This window comes from Heterobasidion irregulare (genome assembly GCF_000320585.1).
Source record: "Heterobasidion irregulare TC 32-1 unplaced genomic scaffold scaffold_05, whole genome shotgun sequence".
Lineage (NCBI taxonomy): Eukaryota > Fungi > Basidiomycota > Agaricomycetes > Russulales > Bondarzewiaceae > Heterobasidion > Heterobasidion irregulare.
Window position 1 is genome coordinate 1128524 of NW_009258201.1, and position 17594 is coordinate 1146117.

A 17594-nucleotide genomic window follows, 5' to 3' on the forward strand; every position below is an offset into this window, starting at 1 on the left:
ACGCGCGGTCATGCAAATTCGCTCGTTACGCCAAGTCGGAGGCCGGCCAACGCACTGTGCCGAAGGGACAGGCGAAATCCAGAGACGACGCAGGCAACAGTCGAGCAGCAACCGCAGTCAGGTTACCGAGGTTGCGCAAGAAGGAGGATAGAGCCCAAGAACAGAGGAGGGGGTATCTCGATTCGACACGATCGTAGAATTGGACGCAGTGACTAAGGGCACAAGACGGTCGGCACCCAAAGGGCAAAGGATTTACAGCGATTGGGGAAGGTGGCCCAGACTCGCGGAGGCGCGTCGGTGTTGGAGGAGAGAGAGACGAGATAAGATACAACACGAGAGACAGGATGCGAAGAGCAAAGCGGAAAGAGGGGTCGCGGCTGGGGACGCGCGAGGAAGAGGAGGGAAGGGAGGAAGAAGAAGAAGAGGACAGGGAGGAGGAGGACTTGCAGCCAACTTGACCGACGCGAACCCAACCCTGATCGCGTTAGAACTGAGCCCAAACACGCGTAAATACAGCCCAAGCGCCCGGACTCTCTCACTGGCATCTCGACTCACCTTCGTTCGATTCCTCCACACGATGGTTCTTCTCAACTGGTCCTGCTTGCTTGGACGGATGCTCGGAAGGGTTTCTCCCCCTCCTGATAAACCCGCACTCTTATTTATACAAACCTGACGTCCGCCCGGCAACCCCCATATTCAGGCCACATTCACAAACAGACCCTTCCGTGATCTCACTTTTGCTTCCGTTCCATTCTGTCCGCCGGTACTCCCCCATCAAGAAGCCTTCACTTTTGCTCCCAGCCATTCATGCGACCGGGCTTTGGGCAGTCACCTACGGCATCCCTTATGGCCTCGTCTTGAGTCAGCAGAGTCGTTCTTCGCCTGGCGAGGCCCAGCAGGGCCCAGCGTATCACCACAGCCTTTGGCACATCCGTACGCCCGAGATTGCTCCAAACTTGTCGATCTGTCCATCACCCCTCATCGCTATGCAATCATGTGGGTTGGCGGAATGTACTGTACAGAATTTGTAGAGTTGAGTAAGCAAAATGGCTGAACTCCTCCAAACTTAAAATCACGCTTCGATACCCATCGCCCTCTCTTCTCAGAATGTGTACATTACTCCGTGCCGCTGCCGGTGAATCGTATGCCCTGTACACATTTGCATCTCCTCGTGAATCTCGCAAACTGACGCTCTTCATCGCGAGATCTCATAACCCACAGTGACAATGACATGCTCTCCAGGTCCAGGTTCAGCAGCGCGCAAGTTCGTGAGGTGAGTGCCCTGCTGCGCCCGGGCCCTGTTCGAATCTACTTGGTTTCTGGAAGATACCAGTCGAATTGGTACACGCGCTTACACGCGATGCTCCAAGACGCTCTGCAATGCGAGATGGGTGTCCTCGATCCCCTATGAATTTTCAGCTTCCCCGCAACGGCATGGGACCATCAAATCGACTGTGCGGTGGCTGCTAGGCGCTCGAAGCGGGTTGAGATCGGATGGTCAAATCCGCTGTCGAAGGGATGCATGGATGCAAGCTGAGCTCGCCTTAAAGATGGGCCCTTTTTGATTCCCCCGGAGCCAGTATGAATGGTGTGTGACTGAACTTTGAAACTGTGTTCGTGTCGAGTTCGGAGCAGCCTGGAGTAATCCATTGCCGTAATGCAGCCTACCTGATGACGCAGCGTCCCGCTTTTGCTTGCTTTTGACGAGTGTTTGTTGTGCAAACGACCGACAACCGATCGTGATCAGCCGTAATAAGCAACTTTGCCTTCCATATCGGGGGCGCGTCCAGAGATAGGCAAAATGACAACCCAGCGATCGATCCTGCGACGACATGCAGACGCTTTCCTCGCTCACCTTCGTCTTGTCCTCGTCGTTCGCGGCTGCAGTGAGCTCGTCTTTCGGTCATGCTTCCACTGCTCCCGCCTCTCCGCCTTGCGCTCCCTGGTAGCCATCGTCGACTGACCCTCTTTGGCCGCTCACTGCTCCTCTTATCCGCCGAACTCCTCGCCAATGCCGCCTGTTGGATTGTTGCAGGCATTCTGTTTGGAAAAGATCCTGGGAGACAACCTATCTTGAGTTTGTCCCTGCTGGCCTGGGTGAGTCACTTCTTTTCTTCTCAGAACGAAGGCCGCCGTGATTCGACCTGAAGGGGTAGACGATCGGGCTGAGGCATGGTAAATTGGTATTCAACTCCCCCTTTACCCCAGAAATTTATCTCCTCTCGTAACTATTGTAGCATTGGATGCGGACCACATCAGGTAATTTGAAAGCGCAACCGTGGGTCTTCATGGTTTTTATACATAGGTTATTCATTCTGGCGTCTCACGTATCATCAAGCAGCGCCGTTATCCTCTTCCCCGCCACACAACTTAATATCCGCAACGAACGAACTTTCATCCAGCGCAATCGACAATGCAACCCGGGGTCTCATCAGCCTAGGACAGCTTCCCGTCACATGCGGGCTGTTCTTCTCCCTCGGACATAGCACAATCGTCATAGTAGTAGTGCGTTCCGATCTCGCCGCTGTGAACTCTTCACAGGCGCTCATGTCTCGCTTTCTCAACCCCGTTCAACTTTTTGAAGAATATCGCGATTGCCATTAGCACTGACGTTGCCGACAAGATTGGCGGGGTCGGCGATGTCGGCGGCATAGTCGGTGGGCGCAACAGTGTATCTGCTATCTGGTTGTCGAGCTGAAATGGCTAGCGCTTCGTGGTTGACAGGCGCGTCCGTCAGTGCGGCCTTCTTGTTTATCGTCGGCATGGCCAATTCGATTATCCTTTACAGGATATTGAGGAAACGCCGCCAGGTATGGATTATCTTACGCCCCTCTCTTTCTCTGATTTCCTTGACATAACTGATGGCCCTGCCTTAAAGAATAAAGTGCGTCGAGCCGAGCAGCTCGCTCGTGGGGAAACCCCGAATGATATGGATGACATCATAGAAGACGAGGTCAATTATAACAAAACAATCATGATGAAGGTCATAGGTCCCGTCGTGAAGTTTGTGGACCGTCCGTGGAAGGTGGGTCATCATTTCTCTCCACAAAGCTCAGCCTACATCTCGTCTAGATGTATCCTGTGGGCGTCCTATTCGGCTTCGGTACGTCGGCATTGGAAGGTCACAAGGATCGAAGAAATTAACCTTTGACAGGCTTCGATACCGCATCCTCGATCGCGCTGCTGGCCGTATCTGCGATAGCCAAGAAAGGCTCTGATGGGAAGTCCATTCCTTCATCGGAGATTGTAGTTCTCCCAGTACGCGCCTTCCCCTTCTCTTCGTGGACGCCCGCATACTCAGCGCGGCTCAGCTTCTGTTTACAGCAGGGATGACTCTGCTGGACTCCCTTGACTCCATCTTGATGCTCTATTCCTACTCTGGCTTCCCTGAGCGGTCATTCGCCCTCTTTGAGCCGATATCCGAGGTGCCGCAAAACGCGACAATTATGGCACAGGCGGCTGCAGCGGACGTCGATGCTACAGCGGCAGCTACCCGACCATCCCGCGTTGGAGATGTCGAGCAGCCGTCTCATCCTCCCACGATAAATGAAGTGGTAGTTGACAGGCCAACGGAAAGCTCGCCGAAAAGTAGTCGCTCGCAGGCAGACCTTCTCATCCAAGGTGCAGGCATTGACCACACAGATGCCGATTCAAATATCGTTGCAGTGGAAGAGACAGCGAGCAGGGAGCAGAAAGTGAAGAGGAATTTGATGTCGGGGCTGAGTATCATACTCACATTTATGAGCATCATGGTTGCGTTCAGGTAAGATATCATCCGCTTGTGGGTTTCCGACTGTTGTAGAGCGGCGGGGTGACACCTTATTCTAGTATATCCCTAATCACGATCATGGGTATGATAGGTGACAATTGTACTCGATGTCAGGAGGCCATGAACGCCGATGACGGGGGAGGGCTTGCGGGACGTTGGTGGAGATTTTGGGCCGCAGTAAGTTGGGAGCACGCTTCTGACCTTCTCCTTCGATACCAGTGTCTCACGCCTCCCTCGCGACAGGCAAACGGCAACTCGGGGTATATCGGGGCTGCTATTGTCGGGGTATTCCTGTTCATCGTCGGCAGCTGGTATGGGATTCGTTGGGCATTCCGCAAATTGCTAGCGCGTCGACAGCGGCCCATGTCGCGATAAAAGTGATCAACGGAACGATGAAGATATGGGTGGATAGACGCTGTTGGTTCCTGGATATCCCCGATCAGCATCCGTTCATCATACGTAGCACTGACACTGCAAGAAGGGAACTAGCAGGGCAAGTCTTTGCCAACTTCTTCAACTCTTACGTGTACCACCATTTCTCTTCTTCCTCCGGGCCCCGGTCCTATCCTGTCTCTGACCATGATCCCTGAGCTAGATCTTGGCCACAAGAAAGGACCTGAGGCACTTGGAGGGTTTGTTGATGGCCGTGCTTCATGGTCCGATGTGAAGAATGAAAAAGTTGGTTCAGTTGAGTTAATCGTACGCCAGTCATTTCCATTCAGGAAGTATACTCGTTGTAGTAAAGGATCACTTGGCCACGATCTAACTCACGCGTTCTTCGCCGAGGTTTAGACGGCTGAGTGTTCAAACGCGCAGAGAGGCTTACTTTTGTCGCTTTTGCCATTCCTGCTCTACGTGCTTTTGGTAGTTGAAAGATGATACACAGCTATTCCAACCATGTGAGAAAGATACTGGGATTGCAGAGCCCTTGGAGTGAGGAAGGAAGAATTAATTGGAAATGCAAGTCATTGAACACATGACGTAGGCGCTAGTCAGCCCCATTTGCTTCATGAGGCTTGCCGATTGCCATGATGGAGCCAGATGTTTGTTGGGGACGTCTCTCATTCTCCTGTCCCACAACATAGCCTCAAGGCATCTTGCTTGCCTTCTTCTGTCTTGTCACAGCCTACATGGGCGTTACTGTCTACCAGGAGTTTGTCTCTTCTTCTTTTCTTTTGTGGTTTGTTCTGACGCTCCGTAATAGGCTATGGTACTCTGCCTCACAAGCATTCCGCTTGTTGATCCCAGAACCCAAAGCCCGCGTGCCAATAACTTGGAAGACAATACCCCGCACATTCATCTACTTCATACCCTTTGTTTTCCTAGCATACCTTGCGCGCAGACCGGACACATATCTTATACGAGTGCTAATTCTACCCTCTCTTGTCTCGCTCGCTCTGCATTGTTCTTTTGGGTACATATGGACGGATCCTAGGCTGAATGTGTACAATTGGGGCTCAGGTGAGTCACCTTTCTACGCTCAATCTTCACGACGAGACTGACGCGCTTGGACGGCGAGCCCTGTGCGCTTTTGTCGTCATCGCGAAAAGCATAGACATTTCCCTCACAGCGAATGGCCGTTTCAAACAGGGAGAACGGACTCTTGGATCCATGCGCGAGCCCGCCGTCGCTGCCAAAGCAGATAGCGACGCCTCCGCAGACGCGTCGGCACGTCACCGCCCGGGCAACAGCTTCCTACCCGTCTGGCTCGAAGACGCGCTGGAGCTCATATTTTCCATTCGTGGGCTTGGTTGGGACTTTGGCCGCGGCGTACACGTACCCTCGCATATTCGCCCTACCGAGCGTGGACCTTTCCTCCGCGCGGCCGCACGCTCGTTCATCACAAACTTCCTCATGCTCGACTTGCTCGAAGCACTTTTCAAACTCATACCCGGTGTCGGCAGCGTTCTCGGCGGGAGCATCTTCGTCTCGTCTTTTCCTCCCCTCCAGCGCTACGCTTTTTCTACCTTCATACACTTTATGACGGGCTGCGCCCTCCTCGCTGGGTTCAACATGGTTTATGACCTGCTCACGCTCCTCGCAGTCGTCCTCCTCGGGCATTCGCCAACTGCGTGGCCGCCGATTATGGACAACCCTTGGATATCCAACTCCCTGCACGAGTTTTGGGCGAAGCGTTGGCATCAGACCCTACGCCAGACGTTCCTCGTGTTCGGAGGGATCCCTGGGCGCGCGATCGCAGGGGACCTCGGACTTATCTTCGGCACATTCCTCGCGTCGGGGCTGTACCATGAATGCTCGATCTACGCTATGGGCAGGGGATGGGATTCCAGGGTTCCCTTCTTTTTTTTGTTGCAGGCTCTGGCTCTGGTGGGCGAGAGAGTGTGGAGGAAAGTGACAGGCAGACGGGTAGGCGGCTTCTTTGGGCGCCTGTGGGTTTATTTTGATGTTATCGTCCTGGGACAGCCACTTGGTGAGTTTTTCTGTTCTTCGTTTGCAGGGTTTCCCTGATGCGATTCAATCGCAGTCGATGCATGGCACCGGCGGGGGCTCGCCGGGGCGATGATCATTCCTCCTCCCATAAGCCCGGCGCGCCTTTTATTACTGCCTGCAATCCGATCTTTGACCGGCTGGCAGCTGTAATCATGTACGATTTAAATATCACTAACATCTTGAGCTCCTAAAGGCGTGTATTATACATACAAAGAATTTCATGCAGTCACTACTCGTGTATATTTCAAGTCATAAAGTACAAGCACTGAATTAGAGTCACGAATCCCAGTTGTCCAGCTCAGTAATGTCTTGAAGATGTACTCACACGCCGCCGTTCGAACCAAATAAGAATCGGACTGTGCCTTCGTTGCGCCCAATGTTCGTGTTCAGATTCACCAGCGACTCACGCGGGCTGTCAGTCAGCAAAGGTGTCCGGCTGCGAGGCGGGTGCTCGTTTTCACGCATAGCTATTTTGAGGCGCATAAGTTGGTCGGACTTATACGGTGCCGGTGGTGGAGGTGGTGGAGGGTTGTGCAGGTTGGTGTTGGCGCGGGAGTAAGGGGAGGGGGAGGACGGGGTGCTGGGTGATGTGGAAGCAGACGGATTTTCTGCGGCGCTGATGAGGAGGTCGAGGAGGGAGTGGATGATGACTGCGTGAGAGAGCGGGTGGAGACAGTCAGGTAGATATATAGCGGAATGGAAGGCATCATGACGTACGTTCCAAGTCTTCAACCTGGGCTTGAAACTTGCGTTCCCAAGGACCGTGCTTCCCCAGCTGCTCCGCGAGTTCACTGTCACTGAGACAACCTGGTTTCGCTGGTACTACGTCGTGTTCAAAAGACGAAAGGAGTGCGGCAAGGTAGACACAAGCTAGTGCGACTACATGTGGTGGGAATTGGAGTGGTACAAGTGTACGGTGGCTGCGGCCATAAATGAGTCCACGATGGTGAACCTCAATAAGACGCGAACTCACCTGTCGATGGAGAGCCGCCAGGCTAACTTGGTGAGTTTTTTTGAGGCTGTGACAATACCGTTACCGTTAAGGGGAGATAGTAGCGCCGTGCACTAAAAGAACAGCTCACCTTTAAGCTGTCTACCTATCTTGATCACGTATGGAAAAGGCATTCGCGACGTGAAGTTGAAGCATATTATTTCCATGATAAATCTCTCTATTCCGAGAAGACGCTGTCTGTCATTTTCCACGACCTAACGATCGATGTCACAAGGAAGCACGAATAGTTAGATATCTTTCTTGGAGACTTACTGCAGGGTCCATATCGATTTCTCCAGCTATAGATTTGGACTTGGCCGCCTGTTCTGGAAATCGGACAACGTATCCGACCATAAGCAGTTCTCGGGGTTTCTTGAGCGTGTCGTGCATCTTGGTTGAGACATAGAGTGCAGCGAGACAGACGTCCTACGAGAAACGAATATTAGTATCAGAGGAGGAAGCAGTGATGACGGCAAAGCTTTCACATAGTATAGAAATCCCTCCATTGGGAAGAATAAGTGAAATCTGTGGTACAAATTCTGCGCAGTCGCAATGGTCTTTCTCGGACTACGAGGGGGTTCGGCTTCAGCTCGGTATATCATTCCTACCACGGAAAAATCAAAACGAGGACATACGTACAAACCAACCCTCGCCCCGACGGCCTCTATGAATGCACATGCCTGTTGTCTCCCTTTTTCTGCTTTCGCGATCGTGTATTTTCCGCGCTGCCGCTCGGACAGTACTTCAACCTCCACTGGGGTGTAATAAGGGTGGTGATTTTGAGTTTGTGGTAGCGGAAAATGTAAGGGTGAGTCGCGATATGAACCCGTCTCCATGTTTCGTGGTATGTGTCCCAGTCAGGCTCAGGATTGCGAACAGTCACGAATGCGAATTAGAAGGAACAACGTTCAAGGCCATCCACCGCGAAGATCGCAACCCAATCCGTCAGCGCTTCGGCTGCCGTCAGCAAGATGAACCAATCGATGAACGTCGATGAACGTTTGAACGTTTGAACCCCTATACAGTATTCTCCATCTCGACAGGGTTGTTGGTGATTCATACACTCCCGTGAACAACATGTGGCATCTAGACACAAGCCTGCCGTTTGTCGCGCGGCAATCTATGGATTTAAAGAATCTCCAATGAAAGTTTGGGTGACTGAGACGGAGCATACGAGAATATGAATATCTGAATCTCTGAAGACTCAAGCTCAAGAGTTGGGGATAGGCATGGATAGACATGCAGGCTAGAGCGCTGTGTACTTGGACAAGAAAAGAACGTAACCAGAAATAAAAAAGGGTATGGATAGGACGGAGAAACTGAGGAACATATACATATTTATCAAGGAACGAGTGCGATGGAGTCGATATGTACAAGGAAAGAGATGCCGAGAATTCGAAACGCAGAGCAGCTGGAGGGGACAAGATGTTTCTGCGAGTCAAGGTTGCTGTGAGTCAAAGTTGGAAGACGACTGAGGCAGGATGTGTTATATGTATGTACATCTAGACAGATTACCCGAATCAACAAAAGTAGTCGAAAGATGAGAAAAGTACGCATGCATAAGAACATGACGCGGGGCGAGACACAAGGGACACCACACCGATCATGCGCTATAAACCATATCCATCATAGGGCTAACAAGAAGGGCCAAACCGATCAGAAGAATAGATATGTTGTGATGAAGATGAGGAGCGCGATGATAACGACAACTTGCAATGGCACGCCTTCTGCTTGCAAAGCACCATCGTCGTAATACGTCCCCACGTCAGACTCCACCGTTGTTGTGCCGTCGTCCGACGTAGGCCTGTGTCGCCGTCTGAGCTCCGTTGGGCTTGTCCCGCTGGATGCGACGGAACTGGGGTCGGGGACAGCAGCAAGCAGTGCGCGGAGTCGCTGGTTCTCGGACTGCATTTCTTTCAGCTTAGCGAGGAGCTGGGGATTTGGATCGACGACAGGAGGAACGGGGATCGGTACGGGTGCCGCAGGTGGGGTGGGTGGTTGCGGCGTGTGCACGTTCACGTTTACCACGCCCACGTTGCCGGAGTGCGATTCGGGGACGACAACAGGCTCTTCGTGCACGTCCTCGCGCGCGGCGCTAAAGTCAGCGGGCGGAGTTAATGAGCGTTGCATGATTGACTCTGCAGGGCGTGCAACTGATGGTGCTCCTCGCACGGTCTCATATCTCTGTAACGTCATCAGCCATAGAAATATAGAGAACGCCAAAGGAACGTACCGATGGGCCGGGAATAATCATCGAAGGCTGGTTCGCATGACCTTCATCCTCCTCTTCCACGACTTGTCCGTCTGGCGGCAAGTACACGACTTTGATCTTTTGAGATTTGATTTTGTCCGGATCCTCTCCTTCGGAGACAGTCCACTGGAGGGATTCAGAAATTAGGCATAGTTTGTAATAGAGGATTAGGTGCTCACAATGTCGTGTGAGGCTCCCTTGTCGGGCGTGATGAGAGTGCTTTGAATCAAGAATTTGTCCTTGCATTTGACATTGAGCGGAGGTTCCTCTTTCATGGCCTGGAGCATGACTGAGGCGCTGCGGGTTCAGAGCGCAGCCTTGAGAGGAGGGACGAAACAGAATACCTTGAACTTCCACCGTCTCTCCTGGTTCCACTGTTCCTGAATTGGGTCGCACGCAATACAACTGCGATGATGTTTAGCATCCAAAAGGTAATTTAGTCAAGTGCGCGCACTTTGGGCGCCGTGGTCTTGACTTTGAACGCAACTGGCTGAGCATTAGGGTTGGTTATGGCGAGGGAGCGTTTGACGGTCTGGGTGAGGGGTCCTAGGTAGCATCGTTCACGACAAAATTGGAGACAAAGAACAGGCACAGCGCGTACGATTGAACCCTAGGGAATTACTAGGTTGGAGAGTTACAGACATTGGGGAGAGAAGGAGTGAAGCTGAGGTGATGGTATGTAGTGAGAGAACTGGGGTTTGGCACTTGGGAGCGGAGTTGACAAATTGACATCAGCCAGCATCAGCCGTCCACAGCCGCGTGTTCCTCCACGTTGACTACTTTGGTGTTCGATGAATCCACATTTTGTATTTCCACCATGGTCGTCAACTCTCAAGGCCGCACGCTATGCGCATGCATCACCACACCTAGCCGGAACCCCTATGCCGCAGAATGAGATAGAATGAGACACTAACATATCCCCAGGGCACCTGGCAGCATGGTCGGCGGCTGAGCTATGTACATAGTCGGATGCCGCTTCCTCGCCTGGTTCAACTTCTCCGATCTTGAGAGGGAGGTATATGTGTATGTGTATTACTACCGATGATTACACGTACTTGAAGGACAACCGGGTGTCAGTCTAGAACACTCAGCCAGACCAAGCTAAGTGACAGCGCATCCAAGTAGATCCCAGTGTTGTCAGGGATCAGGAAGCTTCGCTGCCGACCCGCGGCCGGTGTGAATGCAAACGAATTCTCGGGATTGTTGAAAGGGGATCAAGGGGCTTTGAGGGGATCTACAACATATACATCATAGGATGGATCACCATCTGCGATGGAAGTGGCCACGAACGCAGCCTTTGTGGGAGCAGACGTTGCGGGCGGGGATTGCCGTGGGAGGGTGGCTGGAAGGAACGGTCAAAATCTGTTCGGAAGTCTCTTAGACAACAATTCGATTATCCGAGCATATATCTAGAGCAAAGCAGGTCTTAGCTCCCACATACCCGCCCCCTCCCATCTCCTCCCACATCCACTCTCCTTCACACTACCATGTCCTGGAAACTCGGGAAAAGCAAGAAGGCAAATCTCGCTGCCGACGATGCCTCCACCAGGTCCATTACTCCCACTCCAGATGACAAGCCATTGTCGCGCACGGGCATGCTCACCATTCGCGTCCTATGGGCAGAGAACCTCGCAGTTCCAGCCGGCACTGCTGTCCCTGCCGCGGTGCAGTCCGCCATGTCCTCTCAGCAGGCTCAGGTGGCCGCTGCCATGTCTCCATCCAGTGTGACACAGTCTCGTCTGGCCGCTGCTGGCAAGGCGAAGCGGGACAGCGTTCAGCGAACACAGTGCTGGTGGCTCCCGTATCTTGTTATGGAGTTCGAGGTCAATCAGATCCTCATCACGCCGCTTGGTGGCGAGCTCGAGAAGCCGCTGTACATGTATCAGGCTCACTTGTATGTCTCCAACGCTCTCCCACTTCTTGCAGCTTTCTGATGCTGTAGTCAGTGATGTGTCGCGTAACTCCGAGATCTCCATCCAGTCTTACCTGCGCACCGATGAGCCCAAGCGTGGGTCTGATGGTGTAGATGACATGGGCAATGATATCTTCATGGGAGGCATCACGTTTACGCCAGACTTTGACAACATGGGTACTCAGGATCAATGGTACGATCTCAACGGGGGTGCCGGAAAGCTGATGATCGGTGTCGCTTTCCAGCCGAGCAGTGTAAGTTCCTCGTCCACATCGCCTTCCCCGTGCTCAAGCATCAGATTATAGGGACAAACGCTCAGCATTGATGACTTTGAGCTCATCACCGTCATCGGAAAGGGAAGTTTTGGAAAGGTGATGCAGGTCCGCAAGCGTGATACCCAGCGAATCTATGCCCTCAAGACCATTCGCAAGGCCAATATCGTGAATAGGAATGAAATCACACATACCCTTGCCGAGAGATTGGTCCTTGCACGAGTCAACAATCCGTTCATTGTACCGCTCAAGTTCAGCTTTCAATCTGAGCAGAAACTCTATCTTGTCCTTGCGTATGTTCTACATACGACTATTGTTATCCCTGTACTCAGTGATCTGTTCCTTATCATTTAGTTTTGTTAACGGCGGCGAGCTGTTCCATCATCTTCAGCGAGAACATCGGTTCAACGAAGAGCGAAGCCGATTCTACAGTGCAGAGCTCCTGTGCGCCTTGGAACATCTCCATGACTTGGATGTCGTCTATCGGTCGGTGTTCCTATCCGTTCAACGTCTTGATGTCTGCTTATTTCTGCTCCTATCAAAGTGATCTCAAGCCTGAGAATATCCTCTTAGACTACACTGGTCATATTGCTTTGTGCGATTTTGGTCTTTGCAAGTTGAACATGAAGGATAACGACAAGACAAACACGTTCTGTGGGACACCTGAGTACCTTGCACCTGAGATCCTCTCCGGATCTGGATATAGTTGCGTTCATCCATTCATGCATGCTATGTAAGGTGCTGACGTTGAAGCCAAATTATCAGACCGAACGATTGATTGGTGGACTTTGGGCGTTTTGCTGTATGAGATGCTGTCTGGCCTGCCTCCATTCTACGATGGTAAGCACCATTGATCGTTTCGGCAATCGTACAGTAGATCAATTAAGGCCCGCACCTTCCCTCAGAAAACACGGAGAACATGTACAAGAAGATCTTGCATGACCCTCTCGTCTTTGGGGAAGACATCAGTCCGAAGGCACAGTCCATCCTTACCGGACTGCTGACGCGTGACCCAACGCAGCGCCTGGGAGTGAATGGAGCAGACGAGATCAAGAAGCACGCTTTCTTTGAGAAGGTCGACTGGAAACGACTGATCCAAAAGAAGATCCAGCCTCCTTTCAAGCCGAGCGTGTCTAGCCCGGTCGACGTTTCCAATTTTGACACCGTCTTCACCGCAGAGGCTCCGCTAGACTCCGTCGTCGAGGATTCGCAGCTCTCCCAGACCGTGCAAGCTCAATTCGCTGGTACATGTCATGTCAGACCACCATGACATCAAGGCTAACTTGATTGTTGTTTTGACAGGGTTCTCATACGATGGCAGCAACATGCCCATAAGCCCGAACTAATCACCCCACTCCGTTCCTGCATTGCTTTCCAGACTGCTCTCGGTTATTCGTTGATATACTCTCCTTTTATTATTTCTTTCCTCTACATTCACTACCTTATACCATCTGGATAGTAGCTGTTCTATGTCACTTTGTCAATCACTTGCTCACCACGTCGCCCTCAATCCACTCATTCGTACAGATCTCTGCCCCATTCATATGGATCACATCATAATTTTTCCGTCGCGCTTGGTCAGATCTATTGACCAGTCCCCTTTTAAGTACCGATCTTTCGCCTTAGGCTCAGCGGGCTATCTTTGGCCGGAAGAAATAATTCTATCATCATGCAGATCTTTGAGACTTCCTTCGAAGAGAACTCAATGTGCGGCACGTACAGCACAGGTGCATACGCCTACGTGTAAGATAGAGCTGGCAGCACACGGCGGCCTGCTCAGGCCACGAGGTAATACAGTCGCCATCCATACCCCAACCTTCCTTTGAATCTCCTGTCCCGCTGTTCTTCTTCATGTCTGTCCTCTTCGACTTCTACATACTCATCACGGCGCAGGTCCACAACACCAGTGTCGACGGTATCAGTGTACCACCACCGGCCTTTTGGGATCACCAGGTCAGGCGAGGATGGAGCGGGAAGGATTGATAACTGTGCATTCGATCGCTGCAGAACCGTCCACAACAGGTACATGATGATCATGATTGGGATCTCGATGTAGAACGAGACGAAGTCGACTGCGGAAAAGGTAGGAAAGATCGAGGACCAGCCTTGGACTATTGCCAAGATTAGATGACGATGGAAAGGCGAGAATAATTACATACTGAGGATGAGAGCAGTCACCGAAATGATCTATGAAATGCATTGCGAGGCGCGTAAGGATGAAGAAGGGTAGAAGGTCGAAGTCCAGGGTACGTACAATGAACGGCGGGCCCCAAGGCCATGTCCAGCCTACACGGAACTTCATTTCTTCAAGCGGCCGTCCTTGCTTGACCCATGCTTTCCGGAATCTCCACGATGCGATACCGATCGAAAGCCATGCGATCTATACATATATGACCATCCCATCAATCTACAAGTACCACGAAGTGCAATGGGGAGAGGGCAGTCGATAGAAACAGGGGCAACAGGGATAGTAGGAACCCACCTGGTTTGACACACCGACAAGGTTTTGCAGCCACCCCCAAAGCTCGCCGTTGCCAATGAAACTGCTGCCGAAACACAATGCGCTGATACTGCTCGTGGCGAGGAGGGCGAGGAGGGGCACGCCGTTGCGTGTTGTCCATGCAAATATAGGCGGTGCTTGAGGCACTGGAGAGGTGGACGCGAGACCATACAAGACGCGTGTGCCCGCAAACATTGCGTGATTACCGGCGGAGACGACAGAGGTGAGGATGACAGCATTCATGAATGATGCGGCGGTATCTGCGTAGACAAGATATCGTGAATAGTTCAGGCAACAGCATCAGCAAGATGACCTTACTAGAACCGACTTCGTAGAACACGATCGTGAAGGGCGAAGTTGTCGTGCTCTTGTTGGAGAGATTGGGATAGTCCCATGGGACTACAAAGCTGCATCAATCAAATGAGGGGAGGGTTGGATCAAACACAAATACCATTTAAGCCTATTAACAAGACACTCAAAATGTAGAATAGCCAGATTCTACGAGCAAGGAGTTAGAAAAAGCGAAACCGATCTGTTTTTAAATTGGTACGAACCGCCAGAAAACAAATTTTACCACCTTTGGCATATTTTTGCCCGGGTTCTTTGTTTCACCTGCCGTGATACCTAGACTCTCTGTTCCCCCATCTAGAAGACACACAATCGCGTGAGTCATTTGTATGTAGTGTCACCGCGATTACTTTTGACATGAAAAACATTTTCACTCACATGCGAACGAGGCGGTCACGAACACACGCGCAAAGCCACCGAAGCCTCCAACGAACGGAGCGCCCGCGATGCGCCAATTTTCACCCCCGATGTAATGATGCTCGCGGTTGACGCCGGCGTTGACGAGGATGCCGATCACGATGAATATGACAATCGTGACCACTTTCAAAGAGGAGAGCCAATACTCTATTTGATTGTGCATTGAATCTCTGATTGTGCATCGCATACATTGAATTGAGAAGGACATACCAAGTTCTCCGTATGCCTTTACATGAATGGCGTTGATGCCTACGAGGAACACCCAAAGGACTAGACTGATGATCCAAGGATGCGGCACGTTCCATAAACCGAGTACCAGTTGAGCAGCTGTTAGGTCGGAAGCCACCGACACGGCATCATTAAACCAGTAATTCCAAGAGAGGGCAAATCCGTAGGACGGGGAAAAAAATCGGGTGGCGTATGCATTGAATGACCCTAGGTGCAACGTGGTGTTGTTTATCAGCGAATGACAAAGTAAGAGAAAGTACAATCAGAAAAGGCTGGTTGAGGATTGCTCGATGACTAGAGAAGGAGCATGTACAGGGACCTGAACCCACGGTAGACGCATCGAAATAAGCAGTCACGGAAACCGACTGCACGGATTTCCTGGCAATCCAGCGCGCCCACGAATTTAAACCTTCCTAAGCGGGACACAGGGACCTACGATGGAACGTTCGGAGCTATATATAGTAGAAGTCTTTTCTACTAGTGGGTGCCTGTGGGTGCGATATCATGAGACCATCGCGGCGGCACACTGCGATAGGCCAAAGCAGTCCGTTTTCATAGGAAAGGAGAACACGGATATAGTGAATAAAAGCCTTCGATGCAACGAGGCCTGTCCGAAGAGAAGTTTCAAGGGTAAGGGCACGAGACACTCACCAGCGACAGGATACTGGGTGGCCATTTCTCCCAGCAAAAGGAGCGTGATGTAGACGATGATACTGACGAAACCGTAGCATATGAGCATGCTCGCCGGACCGCCTTGTGCTAGGGATCTTCCAGTACCCAGGAAAAGACCAGTGCCTATGGTACCCGCGATGGCAATCATCTGCACCTGCCGTGAGGACAGACCTCGGTGAAGCGTGCCAGACATCTTGCCCACTGAAGGAACGGCGAGAAAGGCAACGGGGAGTGCAACAGAGTGGTCAGGACCTTCGCTGCACCGATCGGTCAGAGCGCGAACATTCGCTGGGCGCTCAATTGTGCCATATTGAGCTCCGGAAACGTGATCATCTCTGTCGTGCCCAGAGAGTAGCGGAACTGACTCCTTGGCGGGCATGTATGGAGTCAAGGGTGAAGGAGGTGGGGCAGCTCGTTAGTGCTAACGTTGTGAAACTGTAGGGCATTGCTCCATGCGGACAACGATATCAGAAACTTATCTATAGAAAGGCTGAGTGGATTGGTTGCGCAAGTCTGACGAGCACTGACGCCGCCGAACCCATCGCCTCACTTTCCCACGACCTCCCGAGCCTGTAATACTCCTTTCCTTTGACCCTTTCACCTTGTGGTTCGATGGCCACAGTCACCCATTACATTCGCTCACACTATGACCCCATTCGCGACCGAGACCGCTTACAGCTTGAGACAGGGCAAACTATAGGCGAGCCGGAGCCCCACGGCGAGGAAGAGGATCCGTGGCAGACAGAGTTCACGTTCGGCGTGCGACATTCCCTAGCCAGTGCCCCTCGCTTTGTTCGCGCGACGCTTCCTTATGATGAATGGGGGAATATAATCATCAACTCCCCTGAGCCTGTGCAGAACATTGAACAGGATGAGAAACCACAGGATCTGGCAAGCTGGTATAGGACGCTGACCCAACGCACTGACCAGAAAGATACACCTCCAGCCAAGATCCCCAAATCATCCAGTGTATGCCTACCATCTACATCGACTTCGCACTCTCTCACGTCGACAGCTCGCACGGGGAAGCGAAAAGACCGCGATTGGTTCATCTCACGCGCGCTCGCGCAGTCGGCTTCGTCCTCGACCCCTGCGCCCTCGAGCACTCTGGCTGATATCCTTTCCAGAGACCCACCCGCCGATCAGCCCTTGAAACCTCCTATATTCTTACATCTTGGGCCATCAAACAGGGGGTGGGCGATGCTGCAGAGACATGGCTGGAACGAGGGTGAGGGGCTAGGCAGAAGTGTCGCTAGGAGAGGCGACGTAAGGTTAGAGAGCCTAGAAGGGGGTCAAGGCTCAGGGTCGAAAAGGCCGGAAGTTCAGGTTCACAATATAAAGGTCAAACAAGAGGAGATTACAGTGGATGAGGGTATGGTTAAGGTAAAGGATACCCAGGTGATCGACCTCACGCTCTCCGAATCAGAGAGTGAAGATGGCGAGGATATCGAAATCATATCTTCCTCTTCCCTTCCGCCACAGCAGCCTGATGTGATGGTCCGTGATCATTCCTCTCAAAACGCCCTTCTCACTCCGATCGCGACCGTCCTCAAATCTGACCGCCTTGGCATTGGTCTGAAAGCCAAAACCGAAGGTCCATATCGCGCCTCCATCAAGCGGGTTACGCATAACGCCGCTGCGCTCCAGGCGCATGTCCAAGCTGGGGAGGAACTCCGTCGGACAAAGACCCTAGTGGGGAAAGGGGGGAGGGGGTTTGAAAGGCTGCAACGAAAGGAGAGGGAGCGGCGACAGGAAATGCTGGCTTATCTTAATCATAACTAAC

The 17594-nt window shown here is 52.1% G+C and overlaps 7 protein-coding genes across 7 annotated transcripts; 4 read left to right on the forward strand and 3 right to left on the reverse strand.

Moving 5' to 3' along the window:
- Positions 1 to 1905: 1905 nt before the first annotated feature.
- HETIRDRAFT_156310 (putative nickel transport protein) lies at positions 1906 to 4662 on the forward strand (the record flags this gene model as incomplete). The annotated part of the gene is made up of 13 exons (XM_009548007.1): positions 1906 to 2097; positions 2157 to 2175; positions 2238 to 2259; positions 2403 to 2505; positions 2585 to 2685; positions 2738 to 2810; positions 2879 to 3025; positions 3073 to 3103; positions 3155 to 3258; positions 3312 to 3763; positions 3829 to 3946; positions 4013 to 4262; positions 4365 to 4662. The coding sequence occupies 12 exons, from the start codon at positions 1906 to 1908 to the stop codon at positions 4142 to 4144; spliced, it is 1494 nt and encodes a 497-aa protein (XP_009546302.1). The 3' UTR covers positions 4145 to 4262; positions 4365 to 4662.
- Positions 4663 to 4899: 237 nt separating this feature from the next.
- Positions 4900 to 6455, forward strand: HETIRDRAFT_434166 (uncharacterized protein; the record flags this gene model as incomplete). Its single annotated transcript, XM_009548008.1, has 4 exons — positions 4900 to 4922; positions 4974 to 5230; positions 5289 to 6200; positions 6255 to 6455. The coding sequence occupies 4 exons, from the start codon at positions 4900 to 4902 to the stop codon at positions 6368 to 6370; spliced, it is 1308 nt and encodes a 435-aa protein (XP_009546303.1). The 3' UTR covers positions 6371 to 6455.
- Positions 6456 to 6926: 471 nt separating this feature from the next.
- On the reverse strand, positions 6927 to 8047 carry HETIRDRAFT_51297 (uncharacterized protein; the record flags this gene model as incomplete). The annotated part of the gene is made up of 6 exons (XM_009547543.1): positions 6927 to 7140; positions 7194 to 7239; positions 7303 to 7426; positions 7485 to 7637; positions 7697 to 7778; positions 7851 to 8047. 6 exons carry the CDS (start codon positions 8045 to 8047, stop codon positions 6927 to 6929), a joined length of 816 nt encoding a protein of 271 aa, XP_009545838.1.
- Positions 8048 to 8497: 450 nt separating this feature from the next.
- On the reverse strand, positions 8498 to 10162 carry HETIRDRAFT_64973 (uncharacterized protein). The gene is made up of 6 exons (XM_009547600.1): positions 10064 to 10162; positions 9917 to 10008; positions 9807 to 9867; positions 9642 to 9751; positions 9445 to 9588; positions 8498 to 9395 (listed from the first exon to the last, which is right to left on the reverse strand). Exons 1-6 carry the CDS (start codon positions 10104 to 10106, stop codon positions 8868 to 8870), a joined length of 978 nt encoding a protein of 325 aa, XP_009545895.1. The 5' UTR covers positions 10107 to 10162; the 3' UTR covers positions 8498 to 8867.
- A 685-nt stretch (positions 10163 to 10847) lies between these two features.
- Positions 10848 to 13984, forward strand: HETIRDRAFT_147668 (Serine/threonine kinase domain-containing protein). The gene is made up of 12 exons (XM_009548009.1): positions 10848 to 11356; positions 11409 to 11628; positions 11680 to 11939; positions 12001 to 12132; positions 12191 to 12351; positions 12412 to 12486; positions 12552 to 12890; positions 12949 to 13331; positions 13388 to 13757; positions 13806 to 13833; positions 13902 to 13939; positions 13964 to 13984. The coding sequence occupies exons 1-8, from the start codon at positions 10950 to 10952 to the stop codon at positions 12990 to 12992; spliced, it is 1638 nt and encodes a 545-aa protein (XP_009546304.1). The 5' UTR covers positions 10848 to 10949; the 3' UTR covers positions 12993 to 13331; positions 13388 to 13757; positions 13806 to 13833; positions 13902 to 13939; positions 13964 to 13984.
- Positions 13041 to 16190, reverse strand: HETIRDRAFT_440014 (amino acid transporter; the record flags this gene model as incomplete). The annotated part of the gene is made up of 12 exons (XM_009548010.1): positions 13041 to 13307; positions 13367 to 13757; positions 13806 to 13833; positions 13901 to 14026; positions 14129 to 14406; positions 14465 to 14545; positions 14598 to 14644; positions 14701 to 14791; positions 14873 to 15346; positions 15400 to 15433; positions 15667 to 15746; positions 15791 to 16190. The coding sequence occupies 11 exons, from the start codon at positions 16188 to 16190 to the stop codon at positions 13423 to 13425; spliced, it is 1974 nt and encodes a 657-aa protein (XP_009546305.1). The 3' UTR covers positions 13041 to 13307; positions 13367 to 13422.
- A 233-nt stretch (positions 16191 to 16423) lies between these two features.
- Positions 16424 to 17593, forward strand: HETIRDRAFT_125147 (uncharacterized protein; the record flags this gene model as incomplete). Its single annotated transcript, XM_009548011.1, has 1 exon — positions 16424 to 17593. One exon carries the CDS (start codon positions 16424 to 16426, stop codon positions 17591 to 17593), a length of 1170 nt encoding a protein of 389 aa, XP_009546306.1.
- Between the last annotated feature and the right edge of the window lies 1 nt (position 17594).